General features: G+C 37.9%; 1 protein-coding gene across 4 annotated transcripts in view; it reads right to left on the bottom strand.

The window, feature by feature from the left end:
* Window positions 1–4,544: 4,544 nt before the first annotated feature.
* FRY (FRY microtubule binding protein) overlaps window positions 4,545–25,192 on the bottom strand; it is a 449,099-nt gene continuing 428,451 nt past the window's right edge. For 2 of the 4 annotated variants that reach the window (XM_037037290.1, XM_037037292.1), the window contains 4 exons: window positions 24,203–24,313; window positions 23,997–24,053; window positions 21,161–21,363; window positions 4,545–6,280 (listed from right to left, as the gene is read on the bottom strand). In XM_037037290.1, the coding sequence (XP_036893185.1) occupies window positions 6,022–6,280; window positions 21,161–21,363; window positions 23,997–24,053; window positions 24,203–24,313 (630 nt within the window). In that variant the 3' untranslated portion in view covers window positions 4,545–6,021. The remainder of the gene's footprint in view (window positions 6,281–21,160; window positions 21,364–23,996; window positions 24,054–24,202; window positions 24,314–25,192) is intronic. The other 2 variants (XM_037037291.1, XM_037037293.1) reach the window with 1 other exon arrangement.

Raw genomic sequence — 25,192 nt, forward strand, 5'->3', positions numbered from 1 at the left:
TTCCCTCTCTATCCCCCTTCCAATCTCCTGTTGATAACCCTCCATGTAATCTCCATTTCTGTGGTTCTGTTCCTGTTCTAGTTGTTTGCTTAGTTTGCTTTTGTTTTTGTTTTAGGTGTGGTTGTTAATGATTGTGAATTTGCCATCATTATTCTCTTCATATCTTTTATCTTCTTTTTCTTAGATAAAACCCTTTAACATTTCATATAATAAGGGCTTGCTGATGAACTCCTTGAACTTGACCTTATCTGAGAAGCACTTCATCTGCCCTCCCATTCTAAATGAAAGCTTTGCTGGATAGAGCAATCTTGGATGTAGGTCCTTGCCTTTCATGACTTGGAATACTTCTTTCCAGCCCCTTTATGCTTGTAAGGTCTCTTTGAGAAATCAGCTGACAGTCTTATGGGAACTCCTTTGTAGGTAAGTGTCTTCTTTTCTCTTGCTGCTTCTAGGATTGTCTCCTTAATTTTAATCTTGTAATTATGATGTGCCTTGTTGTGTTCGTCCTTTGGTCCAACTTCTTTGGTCCAACTTCTTTGGCACTCTGAACTGCCTGGAAGTCTATTTCCTTTGCCAGGTTGGGGAAGTTCTCCTTTATTTTTTTTAAAATAACTTTTCCTCTCATTGCTCTCCCTCTTCTCCTTCTGGTACTCCTATAATTTGGATGTTGGAATGTTTAAAGATGTACTGGAGGTTCCTAAGCCTCTCCTAATTTTTTTGAATACTTGTTTCTTCATTCTGTTCTGGTTGGTTGTTTCTTTCTTCCTTCTGGTCCACTCCATTGATTTGAGTCCCAGTTTCCTTTTCATCACTATTGGTTCCCTGTATATTTTCCTTTATTTCACTTAGCATAGTCTTCATTTTTTTCATCTAATTTGTGACCAAATTCAACCAATTATGTGAGCATCCTGAATTGAATTGTGCATGTAATAGGTTGGCTATCTCTTCATCCTTTAGTTGTATTTTTTTCTGGAGTTTTGATCTGTTCTTTTCTTTGCTATATTTTTTTTGTCTTGATGCACTTGTTATGTAGTGAGGGGCAGAGCCTTAGGTATTCACCTGGGAGGGGTAACCTATGTTGCTGTGTTGTGACACTGTATGTAGGAACAGGGCCTGAGAGGGAACAATGATGCTTGCTCCACTCTCTATCAGCTTTCAGTCATTTCCCCTGCTTCCCACAAGCAAATTGGGCCCTTCTGGTGCTGATTCCTGGGTGGGTAGATTTGTGTACATTCTAGGACCTTGTGAGTCTCTCCAATGAACTCTCCTGTGAGGCCAGGAGTTTCTCCCACTGCTGCCTCAACGCCCACAGGTGTTTTCAATTAGTTGTTTGAGTCTTTATTTCCCCACTCTGGGGCCCTGAGTTGCATGGTCTGCCTCACTCCCCAATTGTTCCTCCCAATTTATCTGTGCACAAAGGTGGGGCTGCCAGCTCCACCAGCCACCATCTCACTGGGTCTGCCAGCCACAGCCTTGCTGCGAGTCCTCTCTGCCCAGCTGCCCATCTCTGCCCCTCCTACTGGTCTGGATGAGTGTTTTCTTTAACTCCTTGGTTGTCAGACTTCCATACAGTTTGATTTTCTGTCAGTTCTGGTTGTTTTTTGTTTTTAAATTATTGTTGTTGTTCTTTTAATTGTGTGAGGAGGCAGTGTGTCTACCTATGCCTCCATCTTGGCTGGAAGTCTGGAGAAGATGTTTATATGTCAATATAACTTTGTATTGTCTTAGGTTCCTTTATTCTAAGGTCTAGTTCTTTCCATAGGCCTGGGAAATTATCGATTTTCTTTTTCTTGTATATACACTATATTTATTTTGCTTTATCTAATAGAGTCAGATAAGTTTTTATAGGCTTCTTTCATTTTTTAAAACTCTTAGTTCTTTCTCTTGTTCTTCCACTTGAATCATTTCTAGGTTTCTAGCCTCATGCCCCCCAATTCTGCCCTCCATATGGTCTGCTCTATTTCCAGTACTCTCTACTTCATTCTTCATGTCATTAAAAAGTTCTCCAGTTCTAAAAGCATTATGCTGAGTGAAATAAGCCAGGCAGTGAAAGACAAATATCATATGATCTCACCGTTAACAGGAATCTAAACAAACCAAACAAGCAAGCAAAATACGACCAATGACACTCAAATATGGAACAGGCTGTCAGGGCCCAAAGGGGAGAGGGGAGAGAATCATAGGGGAAAAGGGAATGGACTCACATGAACAAGTATAAAAGACACATGGACAATAACTAAGGGTGGGGGGTGGAAAGGGGGAGGGAGGCGGGGAACATGGGGTGGGGGGTGGGCAGGGTTGGGAATATAAGACAGAAACCTGTACTTGAACAAGAATTAAATAAAAATTATATTAAAAAATAAAAAAAAATTTAAAAAAAAGTTCTCCAGTTCTAGAATTTGTTTGGTTTATTGATAGTTTCAGTGTTTTTGGATAAAATGATCTTTTTGTCATTAATTTGCTTTGTAAGCTCACTGAACTATCTTCTGAGTTTTCTTGTATCTTGCTGAGTTTCTTCATAACTGCAATCTTAAATTCTCTATCATTTAAGTTATCATCTTCTTAAGTCAATGACTTTGCATTTATTTCTGTAATTTTTTTACTTTTCTCTCTGCTTTCAAGTTCAGTAGTCATTCACATTACTTGACGAATTGTTTCTTTGCCTGCACATTTGACATAGTGAGCTCTTTGGGGTTTTTTTTTAAGATTTTATTTATTTATCTTTAGAGGGGAAGGGAAGGAGAGAGGGAGAGAAATATCAATGTATGGTTGCCTCTGGTGTGTCCCCTGCTGGGAACTGGCCTGCAACCCAGGCATGTGCCCTGACTGTGANATAACTGCAATCTTAAATTCTCTATCATTTAAGTTATCATCTTCTTAAGTCAATGACTTTGCATTTATTTCTGTAAATTTTTTACTTTTCTCTCTGCTTTCAAGTTCAGTAGTCATTCACATTACTTGATGAATTGTTTCTTTGCCTGCACATTTGACACAGTGAGCTCTTTGGTTTTTTTTTTTTAAGATTTTATTTATTTATCTTTAGAGGGGAAGGGAAGGAGAGAGGGAGAGAAATATCAATGTATGGTTGCCTCTGGTGTGTCCCCTGCTGGGAACTGGCCTGCAACCCAGGCATGTGCCCTGACTGTGAATTGAACTGCAATCGTCTGGTTCGCAGGCCTGCGCTCTATCCACTGAGCTATACCAGCCAGGGCATCTTTGTTTTTTTGTTTAGATATGGTTTTGCTCTCAACAATTCAACAGTTTAATACAATAGGTAGGGTACTTTTGTTTCCTAGTAGATGGTGTTGATGTACACATTTTTTTTCTCTTAGTTGTGGTACTTGAATCTCTGGGACCATAGTGGTGCAGCATCACTTAGTTAAGAGAAGTGCTGTCTACTCACTTGGATGCTGGATGTCCCTCCATTACTGGCTTACCTTGGTTCCCTGGCACCACCAGTGTGATGGGGGAATGTGGATGGTGATGGAGAAGTGGTTTTGCAGGCTCCTAGCACTATTTCCTTCTTACTAAAGGTCACTGGTTTCACTGTGGTTTTGAAGGCACCTCCACTGCCTCAAGCAGGGTCTGCCATGATGGGAAAGGGGAGAGAGATGTCATTTCTTAGAGGACCACTGCTTTTTCCCTTCTTGCAATCTGGGCCGTATTGTGAAGGCTGAAGCCCAATTTCTCCACTGCTACTAGCCCACTGGAAACACAGTGGACCCCTAGGTGCATCTGAGGTCACCATCCCTGTCCTTGCCATGCTGGCCACCTTCAGATGTTTCAACATGTAGGTCTTTCAGTGTGATTTTGCATAGAGCCAGGATTCTTTGTTCAATTTTGGTTATCTGACTTAAAAATTTAAGGGTAAGCAACAAAGGAGTCTGCTCACTCTGCCATGATTCTGATGTCACCTCATTTTCTTATATAAGATGAAGAAAAAAGAAGAAAATTCCCACTACTTTCTATGACTACATTACACTAGACCACTGAAATTCTCTTTTTAAAGGAATAACCCTCATGGTGATTTTTTTGCTGGGTAAGAGGGCATGGTGGAGAATTCAGTCATGACTAGTCAATCCTTTCTTTCGTGGGTCCCAACAGGATCTTCTGAGTGTTGGCTAGTGTGGTTATCCACATGAATCTGCATTTTATGAGACATTTTTTCAGAAAGAACATGATTCAGTTATTTCCTACAAATTGTGATAAATCACTTTTCAGGTATATTGAAAAAACAAATCAGCAGAAGAATATGTTAATAATTATAAATTTGGCAACATAAAAAATTCTGGTTTAGACTCCCTACTGTAGGATATTTATAAAAAAATCACTATTTTTGCTTCAGTTGCTGTAAGGGAAGCAAGGGATGTTTGCTAGTCTAAGTAAATGTGGATAGAAACACAGTAGAAATTAGATCATTATATATCTTTCTTTCCCTGTATTACAAATGGGGTGGAGAATAGATGAATGTTGATGACAGAATTAAAACTCTTGCTGCTCATTACATTTATTTCAAAATTTTAAAGATGACAACCTAATGATAGTGTGTGGATAACTGGAGATTTATTCTGATTTTTCTATTTTATTGATTACAGAGAGAGCTGGTTGAAAGTCAGTCTCTGTTTTGTGTCCACTTGCAAAAAGGTTAAAGATATCTCCTGCTTTACAAGGCCACTATGTTTTCTACACAACCCCACTGGTCACCATTTATTAAACACATATAAATGGTGCCCCATGGAACTACCACTGTGGAAACTCTCACTGCAAACTGAATTGTGTCAAAGGCAAAAATATTCATTAACCAGAAGTAAATTCCATGGGCAATATGTATTTTGTCTTTTTTTTTAGTCTAGTGGAAGTTACGAACAGTATATCAACCAAGATTACATCACAAAAACTTTAAATGTATTTACAGAGTGAATAAGTTACATAGATAAACTTTGAATATGTTTCTGATGTGCAAAAGGTTTACATGCAAACACTGAACGCTTGACAGCTTTAAATCTAGGGGAAAAACTTAAGACCCTTTAGATAAATATTACAAATAAAGTATGACATTTCTTAAGAAACAAAGTGACAACCCATATTTTACCTTTAGGATTCTACTTCTGACTATCCAAGTGGATATTAAAATATGCATGCATGACAGGTGAAAAGACTTGGAATTTATAATGTGAACATCTTTAACTCTTTTTTACAAAATGGCAAAGTTGGTTAAAATGAACACTCATCCTTCTGTAGAATAAATTGCTCATAAAAGCAATCTTCTAGTAAAAAGCAGCCAAGATCCTTTAAAAAGGTCTATTTGGACCAATTTTGTAATAAGTCCTAATCACAGACCCCTGAAAAGAAATCCAGGGCTTTAAGAAACAAACAGTAGTCTAGCAACATAAGAAAAGTACTTCGTAGTAGCTCCATTTAGGTACAGTAATTGTATTCAAATTACAGTGTACATTAAATTGCCATTTACAATTCCCTTTTCACATATACAGGCTGTCAGCTTTTGATAGTCTTTTAGTTTTCAATGGCCAGCTTCATTCTGCCTGTCCTTTCCTTCGCGCACGTGCACACACACACACACACGTGTGCACACACACACACACACACAAAGGGAGGGAAAAATAAAGGGAAAGTGTACAAGTTTTATAATATAAAAATTTTTTAGTGAGGAATACATTGCACTTTTGCCAATTTAAAGGAACATATTGTTCAGGATAGTTGGCTTTGGTATGCAATGAAAGTCACTTGTTCAGTAGTGAGTTGCATTTGCTCAGTAAAATGATACCATTTGTGCCACAGGGCATGACAGATGGAGACTGTCCCAAAGTGTTCTATGCTACCTTGGTTCTTATTATTGCTACACGTTGGAGGTTCTGTCATCCCTTGTAGAAAAAGTCCAACAGGTGACAAGAGGGAGAACAGTCTGACCAAGCCTTCTGAAGGCTGAAAAGATACTGAATGACGTCACCCTGGCATGGCAGCACCCACATCTTTGAACCCACGGGTGACGGGGGACTCCTGTCAGAGACTAGTGCCAGAAACACTGGAGTCTGGAAGAAAAGCAGTAAGTACTCGGTAACTCTGGGCCCTGTGAATCATGTCTCGAATCTCCATGTTCAGCTCCATCAGCTTGGTGCAAATTTCAGTCAGGCTCTGGTTAGACCCCACCAATGCATAAGTACCCGTTTGTCCCAGAGTTTGATGACGAAAATAAATATTCAGTAGTGTCTGGATCTCATCATCAGAACTGCTTCCAAAGATGTCATTGGGCCACAGACTTCTGCATTCAAAAAAAGAACACAGATTATAGGCACTATTGATCACAAAGAGAAGTTAATGAATTTTTGTTAGTATATTTTGTTTACAAAAACTGATTTGAGATAAAATTCACAGACTATGTAATTCATCAGTCTAAAGTATACAATTCAGTAGCTTCAGCATATTCAGAGTTCTGCAACCATCATCATAAATTTATAATTTTAAATATTACTGGCTTTGATAAAAATATGATATAAAATATAGCATGAAATCTGATAACTTTAAAACAATTTGTTTGCTCACTATCAAAATATAGGGAAACAATTCTCAAGAGAATATACTCGAATACTAGTTTTCAAGATTATGTTGGCATACATACTTTAGGAAATTTTTATATATTTTTATTTCACCCATCCCTTTACACCCCTCCCTTTGGCAACCATAAGTTGGTACTCTATATCTATGGGTCTGTTTTTGTTTATTCGTTTACTTATTTTTTTAATATTCAGCATACAGTTGAAACCACATGGTATTTGTCTTACTGTCTGATTTCTTTCACCTAGCATAATACCCTCTAGTTTCATCCATGTTGTTGAAAATGACAAGATTTCATTATTTTTTTATGGTTAGTAATATTCCATTGTATATATGTACTACCACTTTTTTATCCACTTGTTTATTGATGGAAACAAATATGGATTGTTTTCATATTTTGACTATTGTAAATAATGCTGTAACGAACATAGGGGTGCATCTATCTTTTTGAATTAGAGTTTTGAATTTCTTGGGATAGATAACCAGAATTGGAGTTACTGAGTCATATGGTAGTTCTTTTTAATTTTCTGAGGAACCCCCAAACTGTTTTCCCTAGGGGCAACACTAATTTGTAGTTCCGCCAACACTGCACTAGGGTTCCCTTTTCTTCACATCCTTCCCAGCACTTGTCATTTGTTGAGTTTTGATGATAATGATTTTGACAGCTGTGAGGTTAGGGTCATTATGGTTTTAATTTGCATTTCTCTGATGATTAGTGACATTGAGCATCTTTTCATCGTTTATTGGCCATGTGCATGTCTTCTTCGGATAAATGTCTATTCAGGTCATCTGCTCATTTTTAAATTGGATTGTTTGTTCTTTTGGTGTTAAGTTGTATGCATTCTTTATATATTTTCAAGATTAACACCTCATCAGATGTATCATTTGTGAATATTATCTCCCCTTAAGTAGGTTGTATTTTTATTTTATTAATGGTTTTCTTTGCTGTGCACAGCTTTTTAGTTTGATGTATAAGGTCTGTCTGGATAAAGTTCAGCCATTGTTAATATAAAGAGAACAGTTTGCATGATATGGATGTAACCTGATAGCCAAAAAGAGTGGACTGGAATGTGCTTGTGTGAACAATGACAACTTCACTATACTAGTCAATGGGCACAGTAGATGCTGTTGAGTGAGCATGTGTACTGTGTGGCCATTGCATTAAAAAGGACGGAGTGAGTACAGCAATGAATCTGCATCAAATTTTGCATTAAGCTTGAACATTCCTCTGAGGAAACTTTTCAGATGACTCAGAAGGCCACAGCTATGGGCAACTGGTGACCAGCAGCGTCACCACAACAACACACCCGCTTGTGTATCACATGTCATGCAGTTTTTTTGCAAAACATCAAATTATCCAGGTGACTCAGGACCCTAACAGCCCTAATTTGGCACCCTCTGACTTCTGGCTTTTCCTAAAACTAAAATCATCTTTGAAAAATAAGAGATTTCAGACCATCAATGAAATTCAGTAAAATGTGGTTGGGGAGCTGATGGTGACTGGGAGAACTGTGTGTGGTTCCAAGGTGCCTACTTTGAAGGGGACTGAGGTATCATGTTAAATATACAATGTTCTTGTATCTTCTTCAATAAACATCTCTATTTTTCATATTACATGGCTGGATATCTTTGGGACAGACCTTGTAGTCCCATTTGTTTTCTTTTGTTATCCTTCATCAAGGAGACATATCCAAAAAGCTAGTGCAAAGACTGGTGTCAGAGAGTCTACTGTCTACGCTTTCTCCTAGGAGTTTTGTGGTTTCAGGTCTTACATTCAAGTCTTTAATCCACTTGAATTAATTTTTGTATATGGTGTAAGAAAGTGGTCTAATTGCGTTTTTTGCATGTATCTGTCCAGTTTTCCCAGCACCACTTTATGAAGAAACTGTCCTTACCCCATTCTATATTCATGCCTCCTTTGTCATAGAATAATTGACCATATAGGCATGGGTTCATTTTTGGGTTCTCTGTTACATTGATTTCTATATCTGTTTTTATGCCACTACTATGATAGTTTGATTACTGTAGTTTTTCAGTATAGCTCGATATTACCTCAGACTTTCTTTTTTGGTTAAGATTCCTTTGGATATTTGCTAGCTTTTATGGTTCTATATAAATTTTACGATTAGTTGTTCTAGTTCTGAGGAAAATGCCATTGCTATTAATAGAGATGGCATTAAATCTGTATATTGCTTTACATAGTAATGATATTTTAACAATATTAATCATTCCAATCCATAATCATGGTATATCCTTCATTTATTTGTACCCTCTTCAATTACTTCCATATCTTACAGTTTTTAGGATTCAGGTCTTTGACCTCTTTGGTTAAATTTATTTCTAAAAGTTTTATGCTTTTTGATGCAATTGTAAATCAGATTGTTTTCTTAATTTCTCTTTCTGATTATTCATTATTGGTATATAGAAATGCAACATATTTCTGTATCTTGATATTTTTCCCCTTACCACTCCTCCCTGCCCCACCGATCCCCACCTCCCACCTTTGACTGTACCCCTCTTTGGCTTCATCCATGTGTCCTTTATATATGTTCCATGATGACCCTTTCACTCCCCCCCCCATTATCCACCTCCTTCACCCCTCTGGTTACTATCTGTTTGTTTTTAATTTCAATGTATCTGTTTATGTTTTGCTTGCTAGTTTTGTTGATTAGTTCCCGCTTATAGGTGAGATCATATGGTATTTGTCTTTCACTGCCTGGCTTATTTCACTTAACATAATGCTCTCCAGATCCATCAATGTTGTCTGTTGCAAAGGGTAAGAGCTCCTTTCTTTCTGCTGTGCAGTATTCCATTGAAAATGCACCACAGTTTTTTGATACACTCAATTATGACAGGCACTTAGGTTGCTTAGAGCACTTGGCTATTGTAAATTGTGTTGCTATAAACATTGGGGTGCATAGGTTCTTTTGGATTGGTGTTTTGGGGTTCTTAGGATATAATCACAGCAGTGGAATTGCCAGGTCAAAAGGCAGTTCCATTTTTAGTTTTCTGAGGAAATGCCATACTGTTTTCGATAGTGGCTGCACCAGTCTGCATTCCCACTTACAGTACAGTAGGGTTCCCTTTTCTCCACATCCTCTCCAACACTTGTTTGTTGATTTGTTTATGATGGCCATTCTGACCAGTGTGAAGTGGTATATATTCTGGTTTTAATTTGTATCTCTCTGATGGCTAGTGATGCTCAGCACATTTTCTTTTTCTTTTTTTTAATATCAATAGATTTTTAATAAAGGAACAGTGTTTTATTCAATTTAAAATTTAGTTAATTATAATATTGTAATTTCTGTCAGTATTTTAGGTTCATTATGAAAGGAAAAAGCTTTATTAAATTGTGACATTTAAATGAATGCAAGATTAATTATAATTTAAATTTTAAAAGATGTAACTCAGTAAAAATAAAGTACAGTATTTTAAGACAGAAAACTGTACTTAAAAAATAATTAAATAAAAAACAATTACAAACAAAAAAAACCAAAAAAAAAAGAAAAAGAAAGACACTCTTTGAAGGATCAGCACATTTTCATATGCTGGGTCCTCCATATGTGCTTCTTGGAGAACTGTCTGTTCAAGTTTTTTGCCCATTTTTTAATTGGGCTGTCTTCCTGGAGTGAAGTCATGTGAGTTCTTTATATATTTTGGAGATCAAACCATTGTCTGAGGTATCACTGGGAAATATATTTTTCCATACTGTTGGCTCTCTATTCACTTTCATTTGCTGTTTTCTTTAGCCACACAGAAGCTTTTTAACTTGATAAGGTGCCATTTGTTTATTTTTTCCTTATTTCCCTTGCTTTAGGGGACATATCAGTGAAGATGTTGCTGCACAGAATGTTTGAGATTTTCCTGCCAGTGTTTTCCTTAATGACTTTTATGGTGTCACAACTTATATGTAAGTCTTTTATCTACTTTGAATTTATTTTGGTGTATGGTGTAAATTGGTAATCAAGTTTCATTTTTTTTTTTTTTGCATGTAGCTGTCTAGGTCTCCCAACACCATTTGTTGAAGAGGCTGTTTTCATCCTATTTTATGTTTCTGCCCTCTTTGTTGAGTATTAATTGACCATAGAGACTTGAGTTTATTTCTGTTCCATTGGTCTATATGTCTGTTCTTATGCCAGTACAAGACTGTTTTGATTACAGTGGCCTTGTAATACAGTCTGATGTCAGGTATGGTGATCCCTCCTACTTTGTTCTTCCTTCTCAAAATTGCTACAGCTATTCAGGATCATTTATGGTTCCATATAAGTTTTTGAAATGTTTGTTCTATATCTGTCAGATATGTTATTGGTACTAAAATAGGGATTGCACTGAATCTATAAATTGCTTTGGGCAGTATGGACATTTTGATGATGTCAATTCTTCCAATCCATGAGTATGGTATATGCTTTCATTTATTTGTGTCTTCCTTAATTTCTGTCTTCAGTGTTATATAATCTTCTGATTACAGGTCTTTTACCTACCTGGGCAGGTTTATTCTTATGTACTTTATTTTTCTTGCTGCTATAGCAAATGTCATTTTTTCTCTCTTTTCTGTTTCTGATATTTCATTTTTGATGTATAAAAATGCCTTTCACTTCCGAATATTGACTTTTTATCCTGCTGTCTTGCCACACTGACTTATTAGGTCCAGTATTTATTTGGTGGGGCCTGTGGAGTTTTCTATGTACACTATCATGTCATCTGTGGACAGTGACAGTTTTACTTCCTCCTTTCCTATTTGGATGCCTTTTATTTCTTTTTCTTGTCTGATTGCTGTTGCTAGGACTTCCAATACTATGTTGAATAGAAGTCATGAAAGCAGACATTTGTCTTGTTCCTAATTTTAGTGGGAAAGCTTTTGGTTTTTGCCCATTGAGTATGGTGTTGGCTGTGGGTGTCTTGTATATGGCCTTTATCATGTTGAGGAATACTCCCTCTAATCCCACTTTGCTGAGTGTTTTTGATCATGAATGGGTGCTGTATCTTATGAAATACTTTTTCCACATCTATTGATATGATCATGTGATTTTTGTCTTTCTTTTTGTTTATGTGATGTATTACATTTATTGATTTGTGAATATTGTACCATCCTTGCATCCCTGGGATGAACCTCACTTGATCATGGTGTATGATCTTTTTAATGTATTGCTGTATGTGGTTTGTCAATATTTTGTTGAGGATTTTTGTATCTATGTTCATCAGCAACATTGGCCTGAAGTTGTTTTTTCTGTGTTGTGTTTTTATCTGGTTTTGGGATTAGGATGAGGCTTCCTTCATAAAAGGGTTTGGGAGTCTTCTGTCTTAGATTTTTTGGAATAGTCTGTGAAGGATAGGGGTTAGCTCTTCCTTAAATGCTTTGTAAAATCTTCTGTGAAACCATCTGGTCCAGGGTTTTGGTGTGTCAGAGGTTTTTGATTACTGCTTTGATTTTGTCAGCTCTTATCTGTTCAGGCTTTCTGCTTCATTGAGTTTTGGAAGATGACATTTTTGTAGAAATGTGTCCATTTCACCTAGGGTTTCAAATTTCTTGGCATGTAGTTCTCTATAGTAATTTCTTACAATCCTTTGTATTTCCTTGGTATCAGTTGTAATCTCTCCTCTTTCATTTCCAATTGTGTTTATTTGGGTCCTTTCTCTTTTTTTTTCTTGATGAGTCTGCTTAAAGGCTTTTCAATTTTGTTTATCTTTCAAAAAATCAGCTCCTGGATTTATTGATCCTTAGAATTGTGCTTTTAATCTGTATGTTGTTTAATTCTGCTCTGATATTGGTTATTGTATCTTCTTAATTTATTTCTTCAGTGTTTTATAATTTTCTGAGTAAAGTCTATTACATCCTTGTTTAAATATATTCCTAGGTTTTTTTTGCATAAAATTATAAATGGAATTGTTTTCTTAGTGTCCTATACTGATAGTTCATTATTGGTGTATAGAGATGCAAATGATTTCTGGATATTTATTTTTTACCTGCTACTTTACTGAATTAATTTATCAGTTTAAGTAGGTTTTGTTTTTTTTGGTGGTATCTTTATGGTTCTGCATATACAGTATCATGCCACCTATAAATAATGGCAGTTTTACTTTTTCAATTTGAATGCCTTTTTTTCTTCTTGTCTGGTTGATGTGGCTAGGACTTCCAGTTGTATATACATTAAGAGAAGTGAAAGTGCACATCCCTGTCTTGTACCTGATCTTAAGGAAAATGCTTTTCGTTTTTTCTCATTGAGTATAATGTTGAGTGGTAGTTTGTCATATATGGCTTCTATTATGTTGAGGTATAATTTCTCTATTCTCACTTTGCTGAGAGATTTTAACATAAATGCATGCTGGATTTTTATCAAATGCATTTTCTGCATCTATTGATATGGTCATGTTGGTTTTATATTTTATTCTGTTTATGTGGTATATCTTGTTAATAGATCTGCAGATATGGTAGTAACCTTATATCCTGGGATAAATCCTACTTGATTTTGGTATCTGATCTTTTTAATGTATTGCTGAATCTAGCATACCAATATTATGGTGAGGATTTTAATATCTGTGGTCATGAGGGATATTGGTCTATAATTCTCTTTCTTTGTAGAGTCTTTCTTTGGTTTTGAAATTAGGATAGTGATGGCCTCACAAAAGTAGTTGGGAATATTCCCTATTTTGGACTTTTTGAAAGCATTTGAGCAGGATAGGTGTTAGTTCTTTTTTGAATATTTGGTGAAATTCTCCTATGAAGCCATCTGGCCCAGGACTTTAGTTTGCTGGGAGCTTTTTATTATTGCTTCAATTTTATTAGTTGTAATTGGTCTATTCAAGTTCCCTGATTCTTCCTGATTAAGTTTTGGAAAATTATGTTTTTAGGAATTTATTCATTTTGCTACAGTTTTATTTGTTGGCATATAGTTGTTCATAGTATTTTCTTATAATCCTTTGTATTTCTGTAATGTCAGTTGTTACTTCTTCTTAATTTCTGAATTTATTTATTTGGATCCTCTTTCTTATTTTACCCATGCATCTGGTTAGAGGCTTACCAATCTTGTTCATCTTTTCAAAGAACCAGCCCTTAGTTTCTTTGATCTTTTGTACTGTTCATTTTAGTTTTTATGCCATTTATTTCTGCTCTAATCATTATTATTTCCTTTTTTAAAACTTATTCTTGCTTCATTTGTTGCTCTTCTTGTAGGTCTTTTAGGTGTAGGGTTAGATTGTTTATTTAAGATTTTTCTTGCTTCTTGAATCCCGTAATGCTAAGAACTTTACTTTCAGGCCTGTTTTTTCTGTGGCCCATAGGCTTTGGGTTGTTGTGTGTTCATATTTATTTGTTTTCAGGTAATGTTTGATTTATTCTTTGATCTTATTGTTAATCCATTCATTGCTTAATAATATGCTATTCCATGTATTTGAATGTTTTTCAGTTTTTTAAATTGTACTTGGTTTATAGCTTCATGCCATTGTGACCCAAGAAGATGCTTGATGATTTCAGTCCTCCTGAATTTGTTAGGACTCATTTTGCATCTTAACATGTGGTTTATCTTTCAGAATGTTGCATGTGCACTTGAGAGGAGTCTATATTCTGCTGCTTTCAGGTGGAATGTTCTGCAAATAACAATTAAATCCATCTGATATAGCGTGCTCTTTAAGCTCATGTGTCCTTGTTGAATTTTTTTTATCTGGAAGATCTACCCAATGATGACAATGAGGATGTTTAACATCCCTACTATGACTGTATTTCTGTTAATCTCTCCCTGAAAGTCTACCAAGATTTCTCTATATATTTAGGTTTTCCTTTACTGGGTACATATATGTTTACAAAGGTTATATCCTCTTTTTGGATGGATTCCTTCAGTATTATATAGTGACCTTCTTTGTCTCTTGTTATGGCCTTTTTTTAAAATTTAGTTTGTCAGATATAAGTATTGCTACTTCAGCTTTTTAAAATTTCCATTTGTATGGAATATTTTCCTCCACTCTTTCATTTTCAGCCTGTGTAAATCTTTTGTTCTGAGAGGCGTCTCTTGTAGACAGCAGGAAAATTGGTCATGTTTTCTTATCCATTCAGTTACCCTATGTCTTTTGAATACAGCATTTAATCCACTTACATTTAAGATTATTATTGATAGGTACTTAATATTTTTTCCTTTATATCTATGTTTCTCTTTCTCTGTCTCTCTCTCTCTCCTTTTTATTCCTTTAACATTTCTTGCAATACTGGTTTGGTGGTAATGAACTCCTTTAGCTTTTTAATAAACTTTTTTTTTGTCTGGAAGATTGTATTTCACCTTCAATTTTATATGATAGCCTGCTGGGCAGAGTAGTCTTGATTACATGTCCTGTTTTTTTATTCTTTTAAATATTTCATACCAATCCCTTCTGGCTGAAGTTGTTCTGTTGAGAGATCAGCTGATAGCCTTATGCAAGCCCTCCCTGTAGAAAACTGTCTATTGACTTCCAGCCATGATGGAGGCATAGGTAGACACACTGTGCCTCCACACACAACCAAAAGAATGACAACAATAAATTTTAAAAAAACAACCAGAATTGCCAGAAAATCAAACTATATGAAAGTCCAACACCCAAGATGTTAAAGAAGAAACATTCCTCCACACTGGTAGGAGGGGTGGAGATCAGCAGCTAGGCAGAAAGGACTTGAGGCAAGGCAGTGGCTGTTAGACCAGGTGAGGCAGTGACTGGTGGAGTGGGCAGTCCCACATTTGCATGTAGATAATCTGGAAGAAAAAACTGGGGAGTGAGACAAACCACTCAACCCAGGGTGTCAGTATGGGAAAATAAACCCTCAAAACCTCTGAGTGCAAAAACCTGTGAACATTGAGGCAGCAGGAGAAACTCCAAGCCTCAAAGGAGAGTTAGTTGGAGAGACCCACAGGGTTCTAGAACATACACCTACTCACCTGGAAATTAGCACCAGAAAGGCCCAATTTGCCTGTGGATAGCGCAGGGAGTGACTGAAAGCTAACAGAGAGCTAAAAAGTGGCATTGTTCCCTTTCAGACCCCTCCCCCACATACAGTGCCACAACACAGTGATGTTGGTTGCCCCACCCTGATGAATACCTAAGGCCCCACCTCTTACTACACAACAGGCATGCAAGACAAAAAAAATGGCCCAAATGAAAGAACAGATAAAAACTCCATAAAAAATATAACTAAGTGATGAAGAGATAGCCAACCTATCAGATGCACAGTTTGAAACACTGGTAATCAGGATGCTCACAAAATTGGGTAAGTATGGTTGCAAAATAGGGGAAAAAGTGAAGGCTATGAAAAGTGAAATAAAGGAAAATGTACAGAGAATCAACAGCAATGGGGAGGAAATTGGAACTCAAATCAACAATTTGGAAGAGAAGGAAGAAATAAACATTCAACCAGAAAAGAATGAAGAAACAAGAATTTTAAAAAATGAGGAGAGGCTTAGGAGCCTCCAGGACAACTTTAAATGTTCCAACATCTGAATCATAGGGGTGCCAGAAGAAGAAGAGGAAGAAAAAGCAAGTAATTGAAAACTTATTTGAAAAAGTAATGAAGGAGAAGTTTTCCAATCTGGCAAAGGAAATAGATTTACAGGAAGTCCAGGAAGCTCAGAGAGTCCCAAAGAAGTGTGCTTCCCACAAGGAAGCACACATCAAGCCACATCATAATTACATTACCCAACATAAAAGATAAGGAGAGAATCCTAAAAGCAGCAAGAGAAAAGGAGACAGTTACCAACAAAGGAGTCCCCATAAGACTGTCAGCTGATTTCTCAAAAGAAACCTTGCAGGCAAGAAGGGGCTAGAAAGAAGTATCCAAAGTCATGAAAGGCAAGGACCTACACCCAAGATTACTCTACTCAGCAAAGCTATCACTTAGAAGAGTAGAGAAAGTGCTTCCCAAATAAGGTCAAGTTAAGGAGTTCATCATCACCAAGCCATTATTATATGATATATTAAAGGGAGTTATGTAAGAACCAGAAGATCAAAACTATGAACAGTAAAATGACAACAAACTCACAACTATCAACAACTGAACCTAAAAAAAAAATCAAAAACAAACCAAGCAAACTAGAACAGGAACAGAATCACATAAGTGGAGATCACATAGGGGGTTATTAGAGGGGGAGGAGGAGGGAGTATAGGTATAGGGAATAAGTAGCATAAATGGCAGGTAGAAAACAAACAGGAGGAGGTTAAGAATAGTATAGGAAGCAACCTAGATGCCCGTCGGTAAATGACTGGATCAAAAAACTATGGTACATTTACACAATGGAATTCTATGCTGCAGAAAGGAAGAAGGAACTCCTACCCTTTGCAACATCATGGATGGAACTGGAAAGCATTATGCTGAGCGAAATAAGCCAGGCGGTGAAAGACAAATATCATATGATCTCACCGTTAACAGGAATCTAAGCAAACCAAACAAGCAAGCAAAATACGACCAATGACACTCAAATATGGAACAGGCTGTCAGGGCCCAAAGGGGAGAGGGGAGAGAATCATAGGGGAAAAGGGAATGGACTCACATGAACAAGTATAAAAGACACATGGACAATAACTAAGGGCGGGGGGTGGAAAGGGGGAGGGAGGCGGGGAGCATGGGGTGGGGGGCGGGCAGGGTTGGGAATATAAGACAGAAACCTGTACTTGAACAAGAATTAAATAAAAATTATATTATTAAAAAAAAGAATAGTATAGGAAATGTAGAAGCCAAAGAACTTATATGTATGATCCATGGACATGAACTAAAGAGAGAGAATGTGGGTGGGAGGGGTGTGCAGGGAGGAGGGATATAAAGGGGTGGAAATGGGACAAATGTAATGGCATAATCAATGAAATATATTTTAAAAAAGAAAACTATTTTTCTCTTGTAGCCTTTAAGACTCTCTTTTTGCCTTAACCTTGTTATTTTAATTATGATGTGTCTTGGTGTGTGCCTTTTGGGTTCATCTTAATTGGCTTCTTGTGCTTGTGCTTCAAGTGTGCTTCTTGAACTTGTGTGACATTTTCCTCGACCAGGTTAGGGAAGTATTCTGCCATTATTTCTTCAAACAGGTTCTCTATTCCTTGTTCATTATCTTCTCCTTACAGAATCCCTCTGATGCAGAAATTGCTACACTTGATGTTTTCCCAGAGATCCCTTAGACCAGGGGTGTCAAACTCATTTTCACTGGGGGCCATATCAGCCTTGTGGTTGCCTTCAAAGGGCCAAATGTAGAGCTCCTTGCCCCTAGTTAATGAGTAGTTAAATTTGTACAGTCTTAAAATTATATTCAGCCTTTTGAAGGCAACTGTGAGGCTGCTGTGGACCCCAGTGAAAGTTAGTTTGACACCCCTGCCTTAGGCTTTTCTCATTTCTCTTAATTCTCTTTCTTTTTTATGCTCTCCTTGGGTGGTTACTGTTATCTTGTCCTCTAATTCTCTGATTTGATCCTGCGCTTCATCTAACCTGCTGTTGATTCCTTTCAGTGTATTCTTCATTTCAGATATTGTAGTCTTCATTTTTGACTGGTTCTTTTTTATGGTTTCTGTGCAATTTTTAATGCTTACTATCTCTTTGTTTAAGTTCTCACTGAGATCATCCATTCCCCCTTTAAGATCCTTGAGCATTCTTATAATTATTATTTTAAACTCCGCATCTGGTATTTTGGTTGCTTCCATTTCATCCATTTTATTTAATTCTTTTTCTGAGGATCTCTCTTGTTCTTTTGCATGTGGCATTTTTCTTTGTCTCTCCTGTTTTGTGTCTGTGTATTAGATAGATCTGCTATGACTCTTACACTTGTTATGACGGTTTTTGGTTTTTGACTGATGTCTTGTTGGCTCAGTGGCACACTTGTCCAGATCACCTGAGCTCCATATTCCAGGAATGTTTTTTCTGGGTTATGTACACCTCCTGTTCTAGTTGAGGCTGTTGGTTCATTCGTTGGTGGAGTTAACCCTTCAGACTGAGTGTCTATAAGGGTGAACTTTGATCACTGTGCATGAGATGCTGTGCAGAGGCTCCCTACTAGGTGGGGTTGTTCCCAGAAAGATCTGGTGCCTGCTGGAATCCCTCTTTGGGTATGCAATGTGTGTGGCTAGTCGGGTCAAGCTCTGGCATGCTCTGAAGTGCACCATTGGTTGTGTTAGTTCTGAGTCCACTTGGGTGGGGTTCAAGTGCAAATTGCTATCAGACATGTGTAACTGGTCTTGGGCTACCTGTTTGTAGGTACCATGCTGTTCACTGCTCATGTCTGTGTTTATTGTATCTGAGTATGTATTAGAGGGGACAATCTGTGTAAATTGGTCTGCTTCTTCCAGGTTAGAGTTGGGGGCAGATCTGTAAAAACACTGAGGTCCCCTGACAGGTGCTGCATTTCCCCCTGAGGTTGCCTGGTCTTCCTCTAGGGCCTTCTGGAGAGAGACTGTAGGATGAGCCCAGGCTAGCTGAGATAGGTCCTCTACTTGGGGATCATGCAATCATGTACTCTGGGAGGGGGAAATAGCCCCTGCTTCAAAGCCAAATTTCTCAGTCTCTGCCAGAGTCTCCAACTCTAGTTTCCCCTGGGGGGCTTGCTACAGGTTCAGGTTGGATACAGACAGCTGTCCCCTTTGCAGGAGCAAACTCAGTTTCCCTGGGCTCAAGGAGACAGATCAATAGAATCTCCCACTGGGGATGATGCTAGCCCATCCTACAGGAGGGGGCTAAGCACTTCATCCTGGTCTCAGACAATAGCCCCCAAGGATCTCACACTTTGCCCCCACTCTGAGCCGCTGTCCTTCCCCTCCCCCAATAGAACTATGTCCACAGCGGGTATCCAGGACTTGGCAGGGTTGATCCAAATATCTTCTGTTGGGGGTCATGCCCACAAGCCTGTAGTGGGGGTGGGCACTTCTTTTCCTTCCTAGAGCAGCACAGGCTGAACTAGCAGGGGAGCTTTTGTTTGCCTCCCTGCAATGTAGCCACAAAGCCCAGCACCTGCCCACCTGGCTCTCAGACAGAAGGCTCCCTGGAAGACACAGTCCGAATTTCCCAGCTCTGTGCAGCTCCCTAGTCCCCCCACACCTCCAAACCAAGCAGGATGGGGTTGAAGGCGAGCTGTACATGGCACTTCCATCTCTCCATGCAGGGTGGTCTCAGTAGGGTGGGGCCAAAAGTACTAGTTCCATGCAGGTTTAGAACCCAGCAGGATGGAGCCAAAAGTCCCAGCTCTGTACTGCTCTCCCCAGCCACTGAACTTTGTTTGTTGTAGTTTGAAGTTTTTGTATTCCACTCTCAAGTTTGGTGAGCACCCTTGGGACTATTTCTTTGAATTGTTTATCAAGCAAATGACTTATCTTCATCTCCTTAGGAATTTTTTCTTGTTTCTTCATTAGGGAGTTATTCTGTTTTTTCCCCCTTCATTTTGACTTTCCGTGTTATTCATGGTGAATTTGACAAGGTAGCTATCCCAGTCTTGAAAAGTGGCTTTGTGTAGGAGTTACCTATGTATAGGCTGTGTGTGCCAGGTTATTTTGGAAGGCCAGCTGGAGTCGAGCCAGTGCCTATGGTATTAGGCTACTAAGCTAGAGTATCTCAGGCAAGAAGGCCAGGTGTGGGTAGTAATGCTTTGTTGATCTTTTCCTCTTTGAAGCCAAAACGGGCTCAGGAGATGTGTCTAGGAATGCTCTGTGGCAATCTTGCAGGTACCTGGGTAGAGCTCCTGCTTGCCCAGTGGAGGCAAAGGGGAATGTATACAATGGAGCTCACCGGCACCTCCAACCATGGAGAAATTTCTGCAGTTCCTTGAGAGCTCCTGTGGCTCCCTGGCCTTCCCTGTATGATCTCTCATTTCTTGTACGGGAAGTTGTCTTGTGTAGAAGTAAAGTCTGTATAGACTGTGTGCCTGGTAGTTTTGGCAGGCTGTTTGGAATTGGGCTGGGGTTTATGGCACCTAGGGTGCTAGCCTGTCAGGCTAGATCGGTTCTGGGCAGATAGTCCAGGTATGGGTCATGATGCCCTGTTGTTCCTGCTTGCTCTTTTTGTTCAGAGCGAAATGGACTTTGGGCAGTGTGTCTGGGAACATGCTGTAATCTTGCAGGTAGATCAAGTTACCCCAATAGAGCTCCTACCTACCCAATGAGGGTGGAGGGGGAGGTAAATAATGGTGCTCATCAGCACCTCTGATCCTGGAGAGTTCCTGCTGATCTCAGAGAGCTCCCATGGGTTTCCAGTCTTTTCTATTTGGTTTCTTCCTCTCATTTGTGTTCAGAAGCTGTTTTCAATCAGCTCTCAGTTGTCTATTAGGGATAACTGCTCTCTATATAGATGTACGTGTATATTTCAGTGAGTTTCTGGGAGTGGGTGATTTCAACATTGTCCTACACTGCTGCCACCTTGGACCTTTTGTTGGGGTATACACTGAAGTGTATCAACATTTTAGGAATGAAAAATTACCAGAAACAACATCAGTACTTTAAACATGTAAGTTCTGAAATCTTATGTTTCTGGCATGGTAACAGCAGAGATCTAAGAAGTTATATAAAATACATAGATATTACTTCTGTAGTGATTTATTCCCAACTATGACAAAGTAACTATTAGGCATGCATTTCCTTTAAGCATGTCTGAAAGAGATAGTACAATTACCTGCATTCCCTGATTTGACGTAGAGCCTTGCTAAGTTCGTTGTTCTTCAGGCAATCCAGCATGGACTGGATGGCTGCTTCGGTGGATGTGAATGTTGGCTCAGACCATGAACCCTCTATATAAAGAGGGTCAGCTGCAATGGCTGTAGTGGCCTCCTTCAGATTTTTCTTTAAGTCACTCAGTTCCCTGGACATATTTAGCAGCTGTTAAAAAATATTTTTACTCTAGTTAAAGACTGGACTTTACATCCTCAAAAGAAAACAAATGATTATATGTGGTATGATTAAGCAGAAGCTTAATACCTTGATAAACTAACATAGGACAAATGAAACAGGATTGCATGCTATGTATAGGTGGTTACTGGGTTGTACTGATGACATAATTTTGTGTCAACAGCTTGGAAGTGCTTCTTACAGAAAAAAGATTAAGACTTCCTTTAAAGTGTTTTATATATAAGTAGAAGGGCATAGTTAGAGGTAAAATGCACACAAGAACAGGCTTGGGGGCTGGATAGAGCTGGATTTAAATGCTAATTCTATAATGTATGGTGGGACCACAGTCAACTAGACTTTTATGTGTCTTAGTTTTCTTATCTGTGGGACTGAAGATACCACAGGGTAATTTTAAAGATGAATGAGATAGTGTACATAAAACAATAGTAATTTTGTCATATAATGCTTGATGAATGTAATCATCAACATGGACTCTGAAAAATAACATTTTCTCACTATTTCTATGCTGTGGAAAGAGATTAAAGACATAATTTTTAGGAAGAGGAGAAAAAATGTCATTGTAATATTAGTGTTCATGTTACCATGGTGAAAGATTTTCCTTCAAAACTACTGAAACCAAAAGAACCAGGGTGTAAAAAAGTAAGTCATATGAGAGAACCTAAAATGTACTGTGGAAGAATTCTAATCTCAAGAGCATTTAAAAAAACTGACATGAATTTATACATGTTTTTCTTTGTAATACAAATTGATGATGCTTGTTTTCCTTGCAGAATTGGTTTATCCAACATGTTAATGCCCATTTTGCTAATTTTATTAGCAATAGAACCAAAGCCCTCAGGAATATTTGTTTCCATACAGATGCCTGTTCAATTCAAATACATACTCCAGAGCAAGGTTTAAATTTTCCTGAGGTAATGATTTTAAATAAGATATTAGAGTGCCTATGTACATGAGTTTTTACAATTGAAAGTGAATTTCTTTTTAACTATTTTAAATCTAGGCAAGTTTTAAATAAAGAAGAAATACACTTTAAATTTACAAGATTTTAAACAATTATATATACATATATACACACATACATACACACAATAAGATATGTAACAAAATTTACTTTTCAAAATGAAACTTTAATTGCCTTTTTAATATGGAAAAGGATATGTGAGTTGGATTTGTATGTCGTCTATTTTGAGCCCACATAGATTCTAAGGATTCTGTTAATACTTGCTAGAAAAGTAAAAAGAGTAAGCTTTATCTTGACAACATGGCAAATAACATCAACTGCCTCTCTTTTATCTGAAAATTTGTAATTCTATGGAGGAAAACTGGTTTTTGAAAAGCTCTTTATAAACAAAGATGTCTGGCCAATAACTCCCTTGAAATTAGCATTTGAGAGCATAATAAAAAACTATACCATCCTCTTCTCTTTTTTTCCAAGTGGGTGATAAATATGGTGTTCCATCCTCACCCCAATGCTCTTGGTAGAATGGTTTCCTGGATTTGCACTGAAGACTACCATATCCATGCCTTCGGTTCAGTTCTCTCCTCTGACCTCTGATCTCTTCTAAATCCTCATATTTTACTGTCTGTAAGATGTCATTACCCTGAGCTGGTGTAGTGGACAGACTCAGTTATTGACTAGCAGGCAGAAGGCTTTGGCTGGCTGCATGTACAATTGCCTTAGTCCTCCTTTTATATCCCTGTCTCCCTTGTGGCACTCACTGCTGATCTCTTAGTTCATCTGAGATAGAATCTGAGCATCACACTCTTTCCTGTCCTTCACCCCTCCCCGCAGTCAGGTTCATTGACCTTTTGCCTAAACATCTCTTACATTTCCTTCCTTCTCTTCATACCTAACACTTCTGTCCTAGTTCAAACTCTCATCTATTGTCTGAGCTATTTTAGCAGTCTTGTAAGTGGTCTCCCTGTCTCCAGTCTAATTGCAACAAAATCCATCTCATATCTCTGCCATAAGCTCTAACCAAAACACTCTTAGGCATAGTATCTTTCATGATCTCCCCTTACCCATTTCTTTTGCTTGCTCCATGACTCCTTTTTTGTTTTCATATTATATTCTATCAACAGTAAATGGCTTGTAGTTCCTTCCCTTTCTCACCACCACACTTATGCCCATGCTTTTTCCTCCTGGAACACTCTTCCCTAGCCCCACTTTCTCTAACTCCAACTCACTGTTGAAAAATCGGCGAAGATGTGATTTCCTCCCAAAAGTGATTCTATTTCAACCTTCTCACCTCCTGATAACCTAGGCATCAGTCCTCTGGGCTTCCATAATAACCTCTTCACATCCCCATGATGTCACTTACTATGTGGCAGTACTATTTCTTTACTTCTAGGGAAATTTTGGTTCACTTGGAATTAATGTTTCAATTAATTTACTTTTCACATTAAAAAATATCAAAGCATAATAATGTTAAGCAGGGAAGTAGAAGAGAATCAAGTATCATATAGATATTTCCTTCTTATCTCAGTGTAAGAGCAAGTACAAACAACTAAACATAAAAGTAAAAACATAACACAAGGACCCAGGGCTAGGAATAGGATGAGCCAAGTGAGGCTTCTGGCACAGCACTGAGGGAGGGGCTTACTCTTGAGTTCTTCAGTTTTGTGCCTAGCCTGTTGCTTGCCTCACCCTTGTCCTGGTGCTGCCAAATGAGAACAGAAATACAAGACACATTTAAGACTTATTCTAAAGCAAAATAATTGTGTGGAAATAAAATCACTTGTGCAGTTAGATGGAAGGAAAGGATTGATTGTTGTGGCAGCACTCAGAGTGGGAAGCACAGGGCTTTACCTCGGGCATGGAGCTGGCTTCGTGCACCTGGCCAATGAGCTTGCAGTAGGACTGGAAGAGCAACAGCAGCTGGAAGTGCAGCTTGTATAGCCTCTGACACAGCTCCAGTTGCTGCAGAGAGAATTGGCGTGGGCAGTGATCAATGAGTTAAGCACAGTGTTTGCATAACAAGCAAAATCTTGGTTATCCCACAACTACCTGTTATTATCCCCCATAAGACAGAACAATAAGATCCAGTCAGTAAATAGTGAGAAATTCACAATATAACATGAAAGATGACTAATTAGTGAGGTGTAGTAGCTGTAAAGGGACTAAGTGAATTGCCAGAGTTTCATTACATTTGCCATTACATATCTACAAATTATAACTGTTGTTGTCTTAATTTTTATAAGCTGTAAATTATTTTAAAAAAAGAAATTTTCAAAAAGTACATTTAAAAGGTAAAACATTAAGTCATTCTGTTAAGTTTATAAATTCAGCAGATACCTGGGAGATTAACCATGGGACACTTCTGGCTGCTTTTGGGTGCAGATACTCATCTTGACGCCTGTGTAAACACCCTAAGGTACTGTGTCAACTTTACTGATGATGCTTCTATTTAGTGGTCAATAAATGTTTGTTGAATTAAAGAGATAAAAAAGCAGCCAAAATATACTGACCAAAAAAGAGAAGTTACAAAAATATTAAAAGCTAAATATGGAAAGAACATAAACAAGTGATCATACAAATGGCCCTTAAGCCCTATGGATACCTCTGGAATTTGAAATGTTTTCATTATATGGTTTATGTATCCTATGAGAGAAAAATAATTATGAGTAATTCTAACACCAATGATGATACTGCTCTTTGAGCTATATCTGCTCATAACAGCCTCTGAACATTGCCTGTTTTTAATTCCAAGAATGGGTTAGTTCTTAGGTAGTGGATGGGATTCTGTGTAAAAAAAAGAGTAACCTTCACTAGGTAGAATTGCATGGCTGAGCAGTCACC

The sequence above is a fragment of the Sturnira hondurensis genome, unplaced genomic scaffold (assembly GCF_014824575.4).
Source record: "Sturnira hondurensis isolate 20B ecotype Veracruz unplaced genomic scaffold, ASM1482457v3 Scaffold0022910, whole genome shotgun sequence".
Classification (NCBI taxonomy): Eukaryota; Metazoa; Chordata; class Mammalia; order Chiroptera; family Phyllostomidae; genus Sturnira; species Sturnira hondurensis.